At 42.1% G+C, this 18386-nt stretch overlaps 2 protein-coding genes across 2 annotated transcripts; both read right to left on the reverse strand.

Moving 5' to 3' along the window:
* Window positions 1-13247: 13247 nt before the first annotated feature.
* Window positions 13248-15252, reverse strand: LOC130139753 (receptor-like protein 33). The gene has a single exon (XM_056317414.1). It carries the CDS (start codon window positions 13923-13925, stop codon window positions 13284-13286), a length of 642 nt encoding a protein of 213 aa, XP_056173389.1. The 5' UTR covers window positions 13926-15252; the 3' UTR covers window positions 13248-13283.
* Window positions 15012-16253, reverse strand: LOC130139696 (receptor-like protein Cf-9). The gene has a single exon (XM_056317238.1). The coding sequence runs from the start codon at window positions 16095-16097 to the stop codon at window positions 15012-15014; it is 1086 nt and encodes a 361-aa protein (XP_056173213.1). The 5' UTR covers window positions 16098-16253.
* Window positions 16254-18386: the final 2133 nt, after the last annotated feature.

Below are 18386 nucleotides of genomic sequence, written 5' to 3' on the forward strand. Positions count from 1 at the left end.
TTCGCATGCATGTCCAACCCACTAACCACGACCCACGTCAATACGCCTCAGGTCCAACTCTCCGATCAATCTGGGCTTAGTCCCGCGTAATCACGCCTCATGACATTTTTCTTGACCCGCGTAACTACGTCTCAGGTCATTTCTTGCCTTTCTAGCCGCACCCGCATAACCACGCCTCAGGTTGGTAGCCCTTCGATCAATCCGGGCTTAATCTCGCGTAACCAAGTCTCAGGACATTTTTCTCAACCGCATAACCACGCCTCAAGTCATTTCTTACCTTTCTAGCCACACCTACGTAACCACGCCTCAGGTTGGCAGCCCTCCGATTAATCCGGGCTTAGTCCCGCGTAACCACGCCTCAGGACATTCCTCATGCACATACGCCACAACACAATTCGCCAATACCAATCTAACACGTCATATTATTCAAATTCAAATCAGGCTCATCACATTAGCCCACCAACCCGACCTTCCAGCCTGTCACATTCAAACACCAATTTCACCCATAAACGCCACTACAACTCAGTCATCGAATCCATCTCAATCGAACACTAACTTAGCCACAAAATCACCATCACACTAATCCATAAAGCAATCATATTCAATTAACTAAACCACACCTAACTTGGTCACTAAACCAACACTAATCACCCATAAACAAGTCTACTAATATCCAAAGTACCAAGTAGGGATTAGGGAGTCACTTACCTAGGTTTTGGCCCAAGGAAAACCGGCAAGGGGCCAAAATGGCCCGGTGGAACAGTGGCAGCTCGACACGGCACGGGCGTAACGGGCACGATGGCCAGCCACGGCTCGGCACAGCCCTCAGCCACGGCTGGGCGAGCGGGCTAAGCGGACGGGCGATGGCTGGGCACGACGAGCGAGTAGCTAGGCGAGCTCGGCCACGGCCGAGACGGCGGACGGGCGAAGGGCTCGGCCACGACCAGGACAGTCCAGCCAAGGCAGGGACGGCCAAGCGTGCTCGGCCATGGCCTGGGCAGGCAGTCGGCGAACTCGGCCACGGCCTGGGCAGCGGCTAGGCGACACGGCCAGCGAGCTGGGGCAGAGGTCGAACGGCAACGGCGAGCTGGCAACGACGGCGACGGCGGCGGCGACAGGCTCGGCCAGGCGAGCAGGAGAGCGGCCAACGACGGCAACGGGCAGCCGGGGCGGCGATGGGCGAAAGGGGGAGTTGGGGTGGTGGTGGCGAGCCGGTGGTAGTCGGGGGTGGCACGGCGGTGTCGCAGGTGGCTGGGTGAGGCCGGACGGGCTGGCTGGCGGCTCGGCGGAGCAGGGTTGCGGCGGCGAGCTTGCTGCTGCTCGCGCGGAGGGGATGGGAAGGAAAGAGAAGGGCAGTGAGCCCAGGGGCGAACGGCGAGACGGACGGCAGCCCTGGCGACTGGGCGTGCGGCGGCGCAAGGCGGACGGCCGACGAGCAGGGGCTGGGATAGACGCCGGCGGGCAGAAGGGGAGCAGGGCAATGGCGGGGAAGGGGAAGGAGGACGAAGAAGAAGGAAGAAGAAGGAAAAGGGAGAGAGAGAGAGAGAGAGAGAGAGAGAGAGAGAGAGAGAGAGAGAGAGAGAGAGAGAGAGAGAGAGAGAGAGAGAGAGAGAGGGGGTTAGTCTGCATGGCAAGGGGGAGGGGACGCGATCGCGGGGGGGGGGGGGGGGGGAGAGGGAGAGAGAGAGTCAACCCATCGAGTGCGATCCAACGGCCCGCGTTCAAACTCGAAGTTGATCCGACAGTCCACGAAAAATCTTAATTATAAATTGGGATTAGGCCAAAAGACACTAAATAAAATACACTACGAGGGAGGTCTACTAGTCAAAAATCCACACCCGGTCCAGATTTCACTTTCACCAATTTCGGGCAATATCGACGCTGGCCACAATAATATCGACACCATCTAATTAAATTTGTCACGAAATTACGAGAAATTCGACACCAAAGTTCAGGCTCTAAATAACGGCCAAATTTGATCGAGTGCGATTCTAGTGAAATCTCTAATTTAAAAATAACCCGAGAGTGATCAGTTCTGGGTGAGATTTAACTATAAGCGCATCGACCAAAAACACGTTCTATAAATCTCAAAAATGGGTCGAAATTCGGAATGTCACAGATTTCAAACTCTACAGCCCCACCAAAGTTATTCCCGTCAAGAAATAGGCGCTGGAGTTGTTTGAGATTAGCCATTGATGAGGGGACGTGTCCTGTGAATTTGTACCATCCAAGATCTAAATATGTTAGACTGTTCATGTTACCAATTGAATCGGATATTTCTCCTGAAAAGCTTGTAAGGAAGAGAAACAAGTATGCAAGAGGACCGGTACAATCGGATTTGGGAAGAATCCCAGACATGTCTTCATTGGAACTCAAATCGAGAGTAGTAAGGCTTGAGGACTGAAAAACAGTAACTGGGAATATCCCCTTTAAGGAACAACCTCTAACGCTTAAATGTGTCAGAGAAGAAGACAAGTTCACGAAGGACTTTAGTGAAACCATGGACGTGTTTACACTATCAAGAACAAGCCTCCTCACTACCGTTAAATTATTAGCAAGCATTGTGAAGGTTGGATCTTCCAACTTGAGAGAAGAGAGCGGGTAAGAGAGATCAAGTGACACCAGATTGGAGAGGTGAGAGATTTCACTAGGAACGGTACCCGAAAAGTTTGAACGAGAGAGATTTATATGAGTTATTTTTGCAAATGCACTCAGATTAGGCGAAATGTTTGAGCCAGTAAAGTTATTACTGAAAAGGTTGAGGTTTCGAATATGGCGAAGGAGAAAGAGGGAGCTATTGGAATGGAAAGTGCCACGAAGCCAACTACAAGCAAGATTGAGACCGATGACGTTACCGGTGACATCGCCGCAAGTGACACCGTCCCATGAGGAGCAGTCCACGCTCTTGTTCCATGACTTTGTCTTTGGATAAGAAGAATTATCCAAATAACAAGGGTAAGAGTAGGAGGCGATTGTATCAAGCATAAAGGAATCCTTAAAATGGAGCAAGGCATCGCGTTGGTATGGAGGGCAAAGGGGCGAGACAAAGGGAAGGGAGAAATGTAAGACAAAGAGAAAACAGAGGAGGCCGAGGATTTGATGCGAACCCATTTTGCAATTTAGCATGCGAGTGAGTCAAGCGGTGGTGGAGAGTGCTTCCACTTATGTAGCCCTTCTCAAGTGTGAAGTCATCGACACAAGTCTTCTCAAATGTGTTAGCCATTCTAAAAGCTCGGTTGGTCGGAGTGCGAGTAATTTCATGTAATTTTACAGCTCCTGATCATTGCACGTGGAGCAATGATAAAGTATCTGATTAATTTGAAATCAACGTTTAATATGCAAGATCAATATGTGGTGTTCAACTACGCAACCTTTCAGACCTTTCTTTTTTTAATTTTCAAATCTAGAATTACAAGGTTTTATTAGCCACAAAAGGAAATAGAATTTAAAATGAGTTGTTCTACTTATGAAGAAAGGTTGCCTAGTTAACAACCCATAACAATGTGAAAGCCTCGAGTAATTTCGTCATGTATAAGAGCAAACAAAAGCCTCGAAAAGTTATTTGACACTTCACTCGAAAAACAATTTATATAAACATGTCTAATACAAGAGTACTTAAGATTAATATTTCTCAAAGATAATTATTGTAGAATTTAAGATAAAGTGATAAACAAACTTTAAGTTTAATAAAGTGCTTGTCAAATATTATATGGGCGTTGAGAGAAGTAGGAAGTTTTTTGCACAGAGTTATATAGCTGAGATATCCACTACTACCACTCTTGCGCCTTCGCATCGGCATAATTGAAGGAAATTTTGCAAGAATTGCAGGTTTGGATTATCTGCAGAATGGATGCAAGCCAAAACATCTGATTTTGGCAGAATTGGAAGGATACATGGCAATTGAATTGGCATCTCAATTTATTTATTTTTTAATTAATGATTGTCTTGTGAACTCAATTGTGCTGGACTTGGTGGGATATGAAGAGCAAGAATCAGATCATCATCGCATTCCCAGCATGAAATGACTCTTGATGACCCACGCTCTTATATTCCAAGTCAAAAAGTCTGTTTTCACATGGCAAAAATATTGTCCAACGCACTTTGTTCTATCGTACGACGTCCTAATACGGGGGTAAAAGTGGTTTTAGAAAATGGGAGAGGGCATTACTAGATAGATGCACTCGGATGGCCTCCATTATTGATGAGCAAAATGTCTGATTAGTCACAAAAAGGAAATAGAATTTAACCAGAGTTGTTCTACTAATGAAGAAAGACTGCCTAATTAACAACCCATAGCCATACCCATGCGAAAGCCTCAGGTAATTACCGTCAAATATAAGAGCAATTAACAGCCTAGAAAAGTTATTTGACACTTAACTCCCACATATAATTTAACTTCGAGAAATATTAACCCAAGTACTCTTGTATTATACATGTTAAGACGTGATCCAAACAATATAAAGAGGGCAATCATCCCTATAGTGCGCTTGTCGATGCCTCACGACAAGTAAGCTTTTTAGTTGGATTACTAGTCGTCTCATCTTCCCAGTCGTCTTTTCTTTTCCAAACCTCGAAATTTTTTATTGATTCTCTTCAAATGAAGTTTTTGTCGACTCCATCTTCATACTTTCTTTAAGAGGGTGTTTTATTTTTTAAACGAAAATCTCTCTCTACACAAACAAAGAGAGAGTTAGGTTTGGCAACTATGTAAATTTTTTCCTTTTAGGCACCTTTCATTTCGCAGAAAATGTGACGTTTCTGGAAAATATTTTCTAGAAAGCCATTTTCCAGGAAAATGATAATATTTTTCGGTGTTCGGCCGAAACCTGAAAATGAACTGGAAAATATTTTCCATCGTTCGGTATGGAAAATCTGATTTTATTTTTCTCCTTGTACTCCTTTTAATAATTTATTTTGTTTTATTTTTTTCGTTGACCAGTTTAATTTCCGTGAACCGAATGCTGAAAAATTCGGAAAACATTTTCTTGGAAGTTATTTTTCGTGAAACGATCGAAGCCTTAAACAACAGGTTTCCATGAGTAGTGCTGTCCTTGGGATGTATTGGGTCTGTGCTTATGCGAGTAAGAGCTTCATTTTGCTCACCTATTGTGATGGGAGAGTGTGGCTTTTTTTCTTTTATAGGTATATCTTAGTCCGTTGATGATATAGTCACATGTTTTGAACTATCCACCAAATAATAGGGATTACAGTTTTTTTTTATGAAAAATTGTGCATGGCTTTCCGTTGTAAACTTTGAATGTAAAATATGCTCCGTTTGTTTTATGAAAAATAAATTATTTGAGAAACATTTTCCTGAATATACAATGCAGCACAACTACAATTATACCAGACATATTTCCGCTTTAATTAGTTGAATTCAAAATTAAAGTGACCCTCGCATATTGGTAAATATACACACAACGTAAATTCACTTGAATACTAAGTTACTAGTCTGTATACATCAAGTCAAATCCTCCTATGTATCCACTAGCATTTGGCAAATGAATGTTAAGCGTCATAACCATCATGACGAAAGAATTCAGTGGAGGATGTAAGGACATAGCTTAGGGGAGGCATGTCACGCCCCGAACCCCAACGAGCTCGCGGCATCCCCTGCTCCGGTCGAAATGATGCGACGTCCCAGGAACATCGCCGACCCAACCCAAACATCAGAGCCACATGCGGAAGCGAATAATAAAACCCCGGACAAATAATGACGACAACGGGGTAGAACAACAGAACAATCCAGCAACCACATTTTCATACAACACCAAATATACAAACATCATATTACAGACATAAACACAAACTAACATTCTCAGTCACCGTTTAAACAAAAGTTCAGGGGTTTGGTTATCTTAACTTCACTATCGGATAACCCAAGTTATACAACCCCTAAAACACCCTAGGGAAAAACCTAGGGGTCGCCCTCTTCCATTCTGCTTCTGAATTTCTGGCTTGAATATCTGGAACTCACCTGCAGCCTCCACTGGGCACCAACAGCAGCTCCCGGGACTTCCAAAAAGAAAAGGCGCACTTCCCGGGTTTAGGGCCGGGGGTCTGAAAGTGGCGGTTATACAACCGTGAGACGAATCTCAATAAGTGTACAACCCCAAACCCCACGTAGGCACTCACGTACCGCCAGACGAAAACACACATAACACACAACGATCGGCTAAACTAACAATCACATGCGACCCTACCTGGAATCCATCACGCACGTTCCTGCACGTTAGACAATAACACAGCCAACACATCACAGCAAGGAATCACAGACGCGCGCGTGCCTCAATTATAAGACAGAAACCACTTGGGCACGTCCCATACCGTGCCTAGCAGTTTCTACCCCATAATTAAGCATCACATCGCGCGATACAAACACACTCGCACGCTACTCACACCATGCGTCACTTTTCACAATCCTCTCGCTTGTCTTGCCAAATCCCACTCATTTTCAACATTTCCACCACTACCGCGCCCGCGTAAAACGCATCAGGCCAACGGTCTTCTGACCTCGTCAGGCATCGTCACCCCGTCGGGCCGGGCATCGTCACCTCGTCAGGGACGGCATCGTCCCGCGTAAACGTACACGCCTCAGGACGGAATCCTACACACACTTTCCTTCTACCGCGCCCGCGTAAAACGCATCAGGCCAACGGTCTTCGGACCACGTCAGGCATCGACACCTCGTCAGGCCGGGCATCGTCACCTCGTCAGGGACGGCATCGTCCCGCGTAAACGTACACGCCTCAGGACGGATCCTTTCCAACCAATCCCACATTTCCATATCCTCGTTCCACTCAAACCACACTTACACATGGCCAGCAACACTCACGGTCATACACAACCTCACGCCTTACACACAATCCACCACGTATGGTCAAACATACACGCCTCACACATACATAGCCACGCACCAAATTCACATCTCACGTACACTTCACAAACACGCATTCTCATCACACGAACACCACATGATCACCCACACTCGGCACACGAACTCAATGCACATTCACATGTCCACGCCACCACACCTCACGGCCACACACACGGCATAGCACCACATCACATTCGGCCCAAGCACAAACTAGAACAAGCCAATGACAGCAAACTACACAATTAATCCGATAAACCCAATCAAGCCAATACATTTCCAATTAATCACCCATTTAATTCCCGATCGATCCTCGACATCACCGCCCTAACTCAGCATTCCTAAACCTCGAATTTCGTCGCCCAATAAGCCCACAACCTCCAAACATTCAACCCCTAACTTAGTCCCGAAGACAGCCACGAAACAGTCCCTAAAATCACTTAAACCGAACTTCAAACGAGTCTAGAAATACCCGAGGTCCTAAATGACATTTGGGGAAAACACTTACCCAAAAAGGCGAGACAGAACGGGGCTGGAACGGGCCGGGACAGCGGCAGCAGCGGGAGCGGCGTCGCCGGCGACGTACGGACGGCGTGAACAGTGCACCGTACGGACGCCGGTGAACAGTGCTTTCGTACGGACACCGTACGGACAGGCTGGGACGGTGGCCGGCGAGGTGCCGGTGACAGCCGCGGCGTCCGACGGCCAGCGTGAACAGTGATCCGTACGGGACGGGGGTGAACAGTACCCGTACGGACACTGTACGGACTGTGCTGGACGGCGACGTACGGCGAGGTTGGACGGCTGGGTGTCGACGGAACGGCGATCGGAGCTCCGGCGAAGCTCCGGCGGTACTGTTTGCAGACCGGGAAAGAGAAAAAAAGAGAAACGAGGCTGTTTTGGACAAAAACCGGGGCTGTGGTGGCTGCACAGAGGTGGAACTAGCTGCTGGTGGTTCTGGCTCGGCGGGGACAGCACCGGCTGGTACTGTTCCGGCGTGAACAGTACCGGATGAACAGAATGCAATCCACGAAGAAGATGAAACAATGAAGAAGAAGAGGAAGAAGGGAGGTCTCGGCAGAATGGCTGGAGGAGAGAGAGAGTCTGGTCAAATGGGTCAAAGATGGTCTTAGTGGAGTCCAAGTGTCATTATCTAAGCCCATTTGACAATTTTGCCCTTGATCCAATGGACAAGATTTGATCAAATCCAATAATTTAGGGGTAGAATGGTCATTTGCTCTTAACCATGGTTGACCAGACCTGAGTTAAGCCTAACTCACCTTGGTTAATCCCAAAATTAAATCCAAAATTCGGAATTGTCCAAAAATGGCCTAGGGGCATTTTCGTAATTTTCCGATCCCGAACCGAAATTCCAATTTTCGCACATACGTGTTCCATATGTGCGTGGCCAACATAATATGGTGTCGGAATCGCAAAATTCATCGCGCAAGCCCTCGAAAATCCACGTCAAAGTCTTGGGAATAAAATAATATTATTTTTCCAATTTTTGTCGAAATTCCAATTTTTGTCCATAACCATTCTGAATGTGCGTGGCCACCCCAAAATGACCTTGGCCGCGAAAAATAACCTCAAACGGCCTCCGAATCTAGCCTCGGTGCCCACAGGGGCAAAACCGTAATTTTTCCGGCCCCGGACCGAAATCCATTTTTTTGCAGAAATGGGTGGCCCCAAGGTTGGCCAAGCCAAAAACTTCATCGGCCGTCCAAAATTGTCACTTTCAAAATTCTCGATTCCCGGGCCCGAATTCCAAGAAATGACTAAAATCGAGCAATCGCAACTTTAGCTTATCTCTGGCTAACGGGTGGCTCTCTGGAATTACGCGCTCTCGACCCGTGACCGACACTAAGTCAAATCACGTTTAAGTTTACTCCACCCGGGACGACCTCGGTTGTCATATAATTGCGAGGGTCTGTCGCTAGTTCCCTTCGGACACGATCAATCAAGTAGACCGGTCTCGGTTGGCTCAAAACATTCCCTCGTCAATCCATATGGTCGAAGATCGAACCCAGGTCGAGTTCTTTGATCGTGCGAACTCAATCCCGTAACGGCCCTACCCCTAAGGTTAGCATCCCGAGAATGCGCATTTCCGGGTGAGATCTCACTATAAGTGCATTGATCAAATTCATTTCCTAAATCCCGGGAAAAGGATCGAAAATTCAGACTGTTACAAGGCACATAAAGTAAACTCTCTAACACCTAGCTCAGAGGGCGAGATATGAAAATTTTATACAATGATTTCATACATCATGATATAAATCTGATACAAGTCTGACCAAAACAACAAGCGGCCTAGAGGGGCGGCAGTCCTTGTCCCCGTCACAAAAAATTAGGATTAGCAGTTATGGAATCATCTCGCGTTATAACCTCGAAACCTCTATCGGCATTTCCGGGAGCTTTCTTTTTCCTTCCACCACAGAGTCTACTCTAGCTTCAAATTGAAGGCAAAATCAAAATCTTCCGAATTGGCGGCCTGCATAAAGTCCTTGTCGAAAGGCCCGCGTAATTGCTTGGGAGATCGAGGATTTGGTGCCACACCCCATTTTGCACTACAGCATGTGAGTGAGTTTATTGGTGGTGGGGATAGGGATTCATCATCCACTTAGATAGACTTCCAGCACAAGTCTCCTCTGAAAGGTCTGATGGTGGGCTCGCGTAGACTTCCAACTTCTTCTTCCATCGTCTCCCATAAGACCACTTCAACTTGCCCTCCGGGTTGGGAGTTAAATCAAGATCGGTCTCGTTTTATTTCAGAGAAAGACAGTAATTATTCAAAGTAATCTTTGTCTCCCGTTAGTAACACTAGTACCTTTTTCTATATAATAAGTAACCTTGAATTACTCAAAGTAATTTTCGACGAATCTATAGCGAATTATTGTCGACGTTGAAAATGACACGCAACATATTCCGTTAGTTAAACTGATAACGTTAACAAAATGACTTGATTGCATCAATTTAACAAGTTTTAGAAGTTGATTGCACTTTTTAAAATTTTTAAGACTCAATTGCACTTTCGCGATAAGTTTTAGGACTTCTAGTGTAGTTATCACATTTTTATATGAACAAATGAAGCTTGACCGTTTAAATAACTAGTAACTTCTTCTCATCAATTAGTAACTTTTAATATAGAATGGTAATGTATTTCATGCGGCTAGTAGCTAATTCATCCGACTAGTCATATTTAACAACTGATTAGCAATTTTAACACACGCTGAAGTAACTCAAACTACCTCTATATATGTCAACACTTTCTTATACGAATGAAATCTTTTTAACTACTCGCAGCATCCTAGAATACTCCTTAGATGATGGATTTTTTCTGCTCAAGAGACGATGGGCTGTTCATGATTGACCTCACTGGCGAACCGACATAGGTTTTCTTCGCTCCAAGTCTGAGTCTCGAGAGCCATAAAAGTCATATCGACTTAGTCTATCGGTTGTATGGTGAGTAGAACCTTGCAGAAACTGCATGATTGTCGTGCTTCTAGTGGCGTCCAGCATTGGTCCCACAAGTTCTTAAATTTATTGGCTTGACTTAGTAAACTAAGACTCGTTTGGTTTGCGGAAAATGAATAATTCGACAAACATTTTCGTAAAAACAATCGCTTGTATCACTTGAACTAATTAGTCAATGGAGAATATTTTCATTATTCACAACAATTTAGGTTTAAACATTTTCATAAATGATAAAAATATTTTTCGTTTATTCATATTTGTAAGTTACACAAGCAATTATTTTTAGTAATTTTTTTTAATTATTTATTTCTTACGTAACAAAGGGTGCCTAATATTTAATCTAAGCAATGCTTGTTCCAAGTCTTTGCAAAAGTCAATGGTGGGTAGTGATGGCAAACGACTTGGAGGGAGACTTAAACTCCAGAGCATGATGATGAGTCATGCATGATCTTTTGTTCGAAGTCCTTGAGAGACTTGACTCTCAGGTAGGATTGTGGACGGTGAAGGAGCTAATTCAGAAGAAGAAATCACTAAAATTGGAACATTTTGAAAGAAATTTACTGAGACTTCAAAAAAAAAAAAATCCTTCCCGTCTAATACAAGTTTCGAATTTTTCAACTTTGTTTCCTCTGAGAGATTCCCATTGACGAGGCCGACAAAGTACATGACCACGAGAAAGAGAGAGAGAGAGAGAGAGGTCTTGTAAATAATTGGAGATAAATTATCATCTTTGATATTTGCTTGAGAGGTCACCTCAAGTTTAGAGGGATTCAATGATTAAGATGATAGGTTAATTTCCATGACAATGAAGTGCTTACCAAAATTCGACTATTCAAAACTTAAATTTGGATTACTATCATTAAAAATCTCAAACTAATTCCGCATGATATACTTACCCCAAATAAAGTTTTGTCTTACAAAAAATCTCAAACCGGTATCGCTGACTCAAATTTACTCTCTGTTGGTATATGTGTCAGTACAAGCTGTATTTATGTCTAGTACTGCGAGTTGAGGCATATTAATTCCATGCATGTGGAGGCAGTCAACATCTTACGATGTGTTTAGTCTCGCATACTGGTTAATGTGCAAGGTTGATGCTCCTTTGGATATGCTGGGGTCATTCTGGTACATGTCTGGTCGGATTCTTAATGTTAGCCGATTTCTTACTTATTTTTCCCAACTACAGCCAGCGAATTCATGTACATGGCACTGAATATGTACTGCCAGAGAAAATCAAGAGAATAATATTGATTCTATAAGTCGAACAATCCTATATGGGCATTAATTTGGTTGTTTGTTCAAGAAATAAAAATTCTGACAATCCCATAATGGAATTGGTTTAATGTGACCACTTATCTTTATGTTAGCGTCTTTTTTTAATATAGATTGATGAAAAATGCATATGAGCGGCCGCATATCCAATTTAAAGTTCATAAAACATCATTTGGTCAACCAAAGTATATAGAGCAGACAGGATGATCTACAGAAACAAGTAATGGGGGACAATATCAAGGAAAAGAAATTGTTCAGTAGATAATTGCTGTATAGTCTCAACTGGTATAATTCCAAAACTTGGATCTCCAATGATGTTAACTCCTCTCCTTTTGCGGTTCCATCCAAAACGAAGGCAAAATCCTCGCATATTTTCAATTTAGAAGTCCGAAGATCATTAGGCTCCTCTGTCCCATTCACAACGCCAAAAGTACTGTTTTTACTTATTCCTACATATCATACGATATATCAAATAAATCTACTTTGATGCTGTAGTTCCACTCACCTAGTTAGGGCCAGTGTTACATTGAGGTACATGTGGGCCATTTCGGCCAGTTATGGGCCAATATGGAATGATTGCAGGACCAACAGTCTACAGGCCCAACATTCTTGTACTTACGATATGTAATAAATTTTTGTTTTCCTTTTTTTGGTTTCAAGGTAAACAACTTCTCCAATATATCATTTTCTTTCGCACAAGAGTCGTTAGTGATGAACGAGAAAAGTTAAAATTCAATGATGAGAAGTCGATTAAATCAAAATGATCCGTTTTATCTTTCTAAATCTTTGGTGGAAAAAAGTCAATTGAGGAAGGAGCTAAACTCGTTAACGCTATATCGATATCCCACAAGCAGACTTAGCACTCGGCCCCAAAAATTAAGTCATTGGACAGCGACCCGACCCAGCCCAACTCCGGGTCGGCAACGGTGGATTGGACACTAGTGCTTGTTTATTCATGTATCCATTTAGTTGGAGTTCAAAGACTTGCTTTGCTCTCGATTATGTGTATTCCCAAGGTAATGGCACTGAATCTTACACGAGGGATCTGCATCACTTCACTAGTGAATTTCAATTCTTCCATGCGACCATTTACAAACACACTACTCATGTATAAGGCAATTCTTGCAGCTATTTTTGAGTAGAATTATTTGGAATTTGAAGATACTTTGCATAATTCACTGAACATTTTTCTGTTCCACTCTGACCTATGTTCTCTATAAAAGATAGTGTTTGATACTTTACAATCCACAATCTACAACAGGCCTGCAACTTCAAAGATTTTAGTGTTGATTCTTCAAGACATATTTCCTTAGCAGATTAATTTATTAACAACTTTGGCTGAATGGGTTAATTCTTCACTTCTAATTCTTTACGGGCAAACAAAAGCTATGCACACGGGAAGATGGAAAAGATATATGTAGACGTTGATGGCTCTTGCTTCATTTTTCTATCTTTTGCTTCTTTTTTCTTAAAAGTAGTGTGACTGGCAGATCTTATTATTCATCTTTTCAATTCAACTAATATGTAATTACACCAAGAAACAAGAAGAGAAGGCATTACAGAAAAGGCATCATATAAGAAATGACATATCAAGCTGGTCGGGCAACATCTTAATTAACTATATTTACATAACACCGTCTAAAGAGACAACTCCTCAACAATTTCATTGTCCATGAAATTTGATGGCCTTTTGCTTTTGTTTCTCCATCCACTCGGCTAATCTACTCTCTAGCATTCTCATACCTCGCACGAGCCATTTGGGCTTTTCCATTTCAAATGCAAAGAATGCTATGAAAATCCCAATTATGATTCCAGATGCATAACCCATCCACATTATCGTTTGTTCGAACCAACTATGATGCCCTTTGCAACTAAAAGACGAGGATGACGGTGGAGGACGTTGAGCATCGCCGGGGCAAGCTTTTTGCAATGGAGTTCCACAAAAGCCTGGATTATCACTAAACCAGTCGCTTGAAAATGTGCTCAAGTGCTTGTCTTGTGGAATTTGACCAGTGAGTTTATTCTTCGAGAGGTCCAAGTATCCAAGGGATGCCAAATCTCCCAGTACTCTAGGAATTTCCCCACTAAGCTTGTTTGAAGAAAGATCAAGCCATTCAAGATCGGTCAAGCTCCCCAGAATTGGAGGGATGGAACCTGTGAGATGGTTGTGCGAAAGGTTGAGCCCTTTGAGAGAGTGGAGATGTCCAAAGACTGTAGGAATATTTCCTTGGAAAGAATTGTGCGACAAGTCGATGGTTGTGAAGATGGTCAAGATCTTCACTAGCTTAATCTCTAGCCCTTTCATCGTCACGGTCACAGAATTTTTATATCAGCTCCCTTGGATAGACCATGTCATATATAGTGATTTTTCTTGCCCATTTTCGCCATTCATCATGCCTTTCAGGCTCATTATCAAGTTGGCTCACAAAGGACCTCCAAAATTGTTCTTGGAGAGATCCAAAATGCGTAACTTGGGAAAGAGGTCAGTTGCCTCTGGAATATCCAAAAGACCCTTAAAATTGTCGAACCTTAAAATGAGAACTTTTAACTCTGGAAGTGTTCCTAACCATCTTGGGAATGTATCCTCTATCTGATTGCTACTGATATTCGGAACTTCAAGATATTTACATTCGACAAGGGACTACGGTAAAGTGCCTACAAACCAATTTTGACTAAAGTCAAGAGTCAAGCTATTTGTTGAAGAAAATGATTGAGGAATTGTGCCTTCAAGGTGATTCATTCGTAAGTTCAAAACCGACAGATCGGTACTGAAGTTTGTTAAGCATTGTGGGAAGGCACCTGTCAAGCCGTTGTCAGACAAGTTGATGATCTCGAGATTGGTGGCATTGCATAACAAAGAAGGGATCTTTCCTGATATATTATTACTTGCAATGGAATAATAAAATGTCACGTGAGATGGAAGTGGAATCGGCCCTCCAAACTTATTGTTGGAAAGATTTATTACATACAATGAGGTGTTTGAGAAGATATAATTGAATTCATTATGACTCAGAAATAATGATGATAAGTTCACGCATTTGAGTTGGGAGTGCGGTAATGGCCCTTGTAACTTATTGCTGCTCAAGTCTAGAATCTCAAGATTGGTAATATTACCAAAACATAGGGGCATATTCCCAAAGAGATTATTGTTAGACAAATTTAAAGAATAGAGTGAACTCAACTGGCAAATGGAAGAGGGGATTTCACCAGTGAAACCATTGTTGGAGACCAAAAAGTGTAGAGTAGAAGGTGGAGGGATCAGGAGTGGTCCTTGGAATGAGTTGTTCCGAAAATCCATACACCACAATTTCTTCTAGTACAATTGTGGTATATCTCCCTCCAGAAGGTTATTAGAAAGATTTAAGGATTCCAATGTATCATGGCTTATTCCCTAGAACCACCTTGGGATCTCCTCACTAATCCTATTTGAAGAGAGGCCTAAGTATATTAATTTTTCTAACGAATTCAAGAAATAAGGGAACTTGGTCAAGTTGCAAGAACGCAACCTCAACCTTTCATGCTTAGGGAACGTATAGCTCAATCTATCGTAGGTTAGATTTAGTTCTTGAGAAACACTAAGGCTCTGTAGATTTTTAAGCTTTGTAAAGATTTCAAACTCTAAAACCCCGCTAAAGTTACTCCGGCCAAGATATAGGTATTGGAGTTGTTTGAGATTTCCCAATGATGAGGGGATGTGTCCTGTAAATTTGCACACTTCAAGAACTAAAACTGTTAAATTCTTCATGTTGCCAATTGAATCAGGTATTTCTCTTGAAAAGCTTGTAAAGAAGAGAGACAAGTACGCAAGAGAACCAGTCCAATTGGATTTGGGAAGAATCCCAAGCATATCTTCATTGAAACTCAAATCGAGAGTAGTAAGGCTCGGGAACTGAAAAACAGCAATTGGGAATATCCCTTTTAAGGAACAATCACGAACACTAAAATGTGTCAGAGAAGACGACAAGTTCACAAAGGACTTTGGTGAAACCGTGGACATGTTTACAAAATCAAGAACAAGCCTTCTCACTACTGTTAAATTATGAGCAAGCATTGTGAAGATTGGATCTTCCAACCCGAGATAAGAGAGCCCATTTGATTCATAAATATAAGAGTAAGAGAGATCAAGTGACACCAGCTTGGAGAGATGAGAGATTTCACTAGGAACGGTACCCGAAAAGTGTGAACAAGAGAGATTCAGATGAGTCGTTTTTGCAAATATACTGAGATTTGGCGAAATGTGTGTGCCAGTAAAGTTATTACCAAAAAGGTTGAGATTCTGAAGATGGTGAAGGAGAAAGAGGGAGTTATTGGAATGGAGAGCGCCACGAAGCCAACTGCAAGTAAGATCGAGACCGATGACATAATCGGTGACATCGTCGCAAGTCACACCGTCCCACGAGCAACAGTCCACGCTCTTGTTCCATGACTCTGTCTTTGGATAAGAAGAATTATCCAAATAACAAGAGTCCGAGGCCATGCTATCAAGCACGAAGGATTCCTTAAAATGGAGTAAGGCATCGCGTTGGTCTGGAAGGCAAAGGGGCGAGACAAAGGGAAGGGAGGAATGTAAGACAGAGAAAACAGAGGAGGCCGAGGATTTGATATGACCCCATTTTGCTATTTAGCATGCGAATGAGTTAAGTGGTGGTGGAGAGTGCTTCCACTTATATAGCCCTTCTCAAGTGTGAAGTCATCGACACAAGTTTTCTTACGTGTTAGACGTTCTAAAAGCTCGGTTGGTCGGAGTGCGAGTAATTTCATGTAATTTTACAGCTCCTGATCATTGCAAGTGAGACAACGATAAAGTATCTGATTAATTTGACATCAACGTTTAATATGCAAGATCAATATGTTGTGTTCAACTACGCAACCTTTCAGACCTTTTTTTTTTAAAATTTTCAAATCTAGAATTACAAGGTTTTATTAGCCACAAAAGCAAATAGAATTTAAAATGAGTTGTTCTACTTATGAAGAAAGGCTGTCTAATTAACAACCCATACCAATGTGACAGCCTCCAGTAATTTCGTCATATATAAGAGCAAACAAAAGCCTAGAAAAGTTATTTGACACTTCACTCGAAAAACAATTTATATAAACATGTCTAATATAAGAGTACCTAATATTAATATTTCTCAAAGTTAATTATTGCAGAATGTAAGATAAAGTGATAAACTACCTTTAAGTTTAATAAAGTGCTTGTTAAATATTATATGGACGTTGGGAGAAGAAATAGGAAGGTTTTTGCACAAGGTATATAGCTGAGATATCCACTATTACCAATTCTGCGCCTTCGCATAGGTATAATTAAAGGAGATTCTGCAAGAATTGCTGGTTTGGATTATATGCATATGGATTGCAAGCCAAAACATTTGATTTTGGCCGAATTGGCAGGAATCGCGGCAATTGAATTGGCATCTTAATTAATTTATTTTTTAATTATTGATTGTCATGTGAACTCAATTGTGCTGGACTTGGCGGGATTTGAAGAGCAAGAATCATATCATCATCGCATTCCCAACATGAACCGACTATTAATGACCCACGCTCTCATAGTCCAAGTCAAAAAGTCTGTTTTCACACGGCAAAAATATTGTCCAACGCACTTTGTTCTATCGTACGACGTCCTAATTACGGGGGGGTAAGTGGCTTTAGAAAATGGGAGAGGGCATTATTAGATGCACTCAGGTGGCCTCCATTATTGATGAGCAAAATGTCTAATTAGTCACGGAAGGAAATAGAATTTAACCTGAGTTGTTCTACTAATGAAGAAAGACTACCTAATTAACAACCCATAGCCATAACAATGTGAAAGCCTCAGGTAATTATCGTCAAATATAAGAGCAAATAACAGCCAAGAAAAGTTATTTGACACTTGACTCGCACATATAATTTAACTTCGAGAAATATTAACTCACGTACTCTTGTATTATACGTGTTAAGACGTGATCCAAACAATATAAAGAGGGCAATCATCCCCAGAGTGCGCTTGTCAATGCCTCACGACAGGTAAGCTTTTTCGTTGGATTACTAGTCGTCTCATCTTCCTAGTCGTCTTTTCTTTTCCAAACCTCAAAATTTCTATTAATTCTCTTCAATTGAAGTTTTTGTCCACTCCATCTTCATGCTGTCTTGAAGAGGGTGTTTTTATTTTTTAAATGAAAACCTCTCTCTACACAAACACAGAGAGAGTAGGTTTGTCAACTATGTAAATTTTTTCCTTTTAAGCTCCGTTCGTTTCGCGAAAAATATAACGTTTCTGGAAAATATTTTCTAGAAAGTCATTTTTCAGGAAAATGATAATATTTTCTAGTGTTTGGTCAAAGCCTAAAAATAAACTGGAAAATATTTTCCGTTGTTCGGTATGGAAAATCTGATTTTATTTTCTTCCTTACACTCCTTTTAATAATGTTTTATTTTTATTTTTATTTTTATTTTATTTCTTGACTAGTTTATTTTCCATGAACTGAACGCTGGAAAATTCGGAAAACATTTTCCTCGAAGTTGTTTTTCCCAAAACAAATGGAGCCTTAAACAACATTTTCCATGAGTAGTGCTGTCCTTGGGATGTGTTGGGTCTGTGCTTATGCGAGTAAGAGCTTCATTTTGCTCACCCATTGTGATGGGAGAGTGTGGCTTTTTTTCTTTTATAGGTATATCTTTGTCCGTTGATGATATAGTCACATGTTTTGAATTATCCACCAAATAATAGGGATTACATTTTTTTTTAATAAAAAAAATTGTGCATGCCTTTCCGTTCTAAACTTTG

This window comes from Syzygium oleosum, unplaced genomic scaffold (genome assembly GCF_021117445.2).
Source record: "Syzygium oleosum isolate NSW1041296 unplaced genomic scaffold, Sole_v2.1 Sole_v2.13, whole genome shotgun sequence".
In the NCBI taxonomy this organism is placed as follows: domain Eukaryota; kingdom Viridiplantae; phylum Streptophyta; class Magnoliopsida; order Myrtales; family Myrtaceae; genus Syzygium; species Syzygium oleosum.

Bases quoted from the DNA above. Each gene is read 5' to 3' on its own strand.
- LOC130139753 (XM_056317414.1), bottom strand. From the start codon at position 13,925: ATGAAAGGGCTAGAGATTAAGCTAGTGAAGATCTTGACCATCTTCACA.
- LOC130139696 (XM_056317238.1), bottom strand. From the start codon at position 16,097: ATGGCCTCGGACTCTTGTTATTTGGATAATTCTTCTTATCCAAAGACA.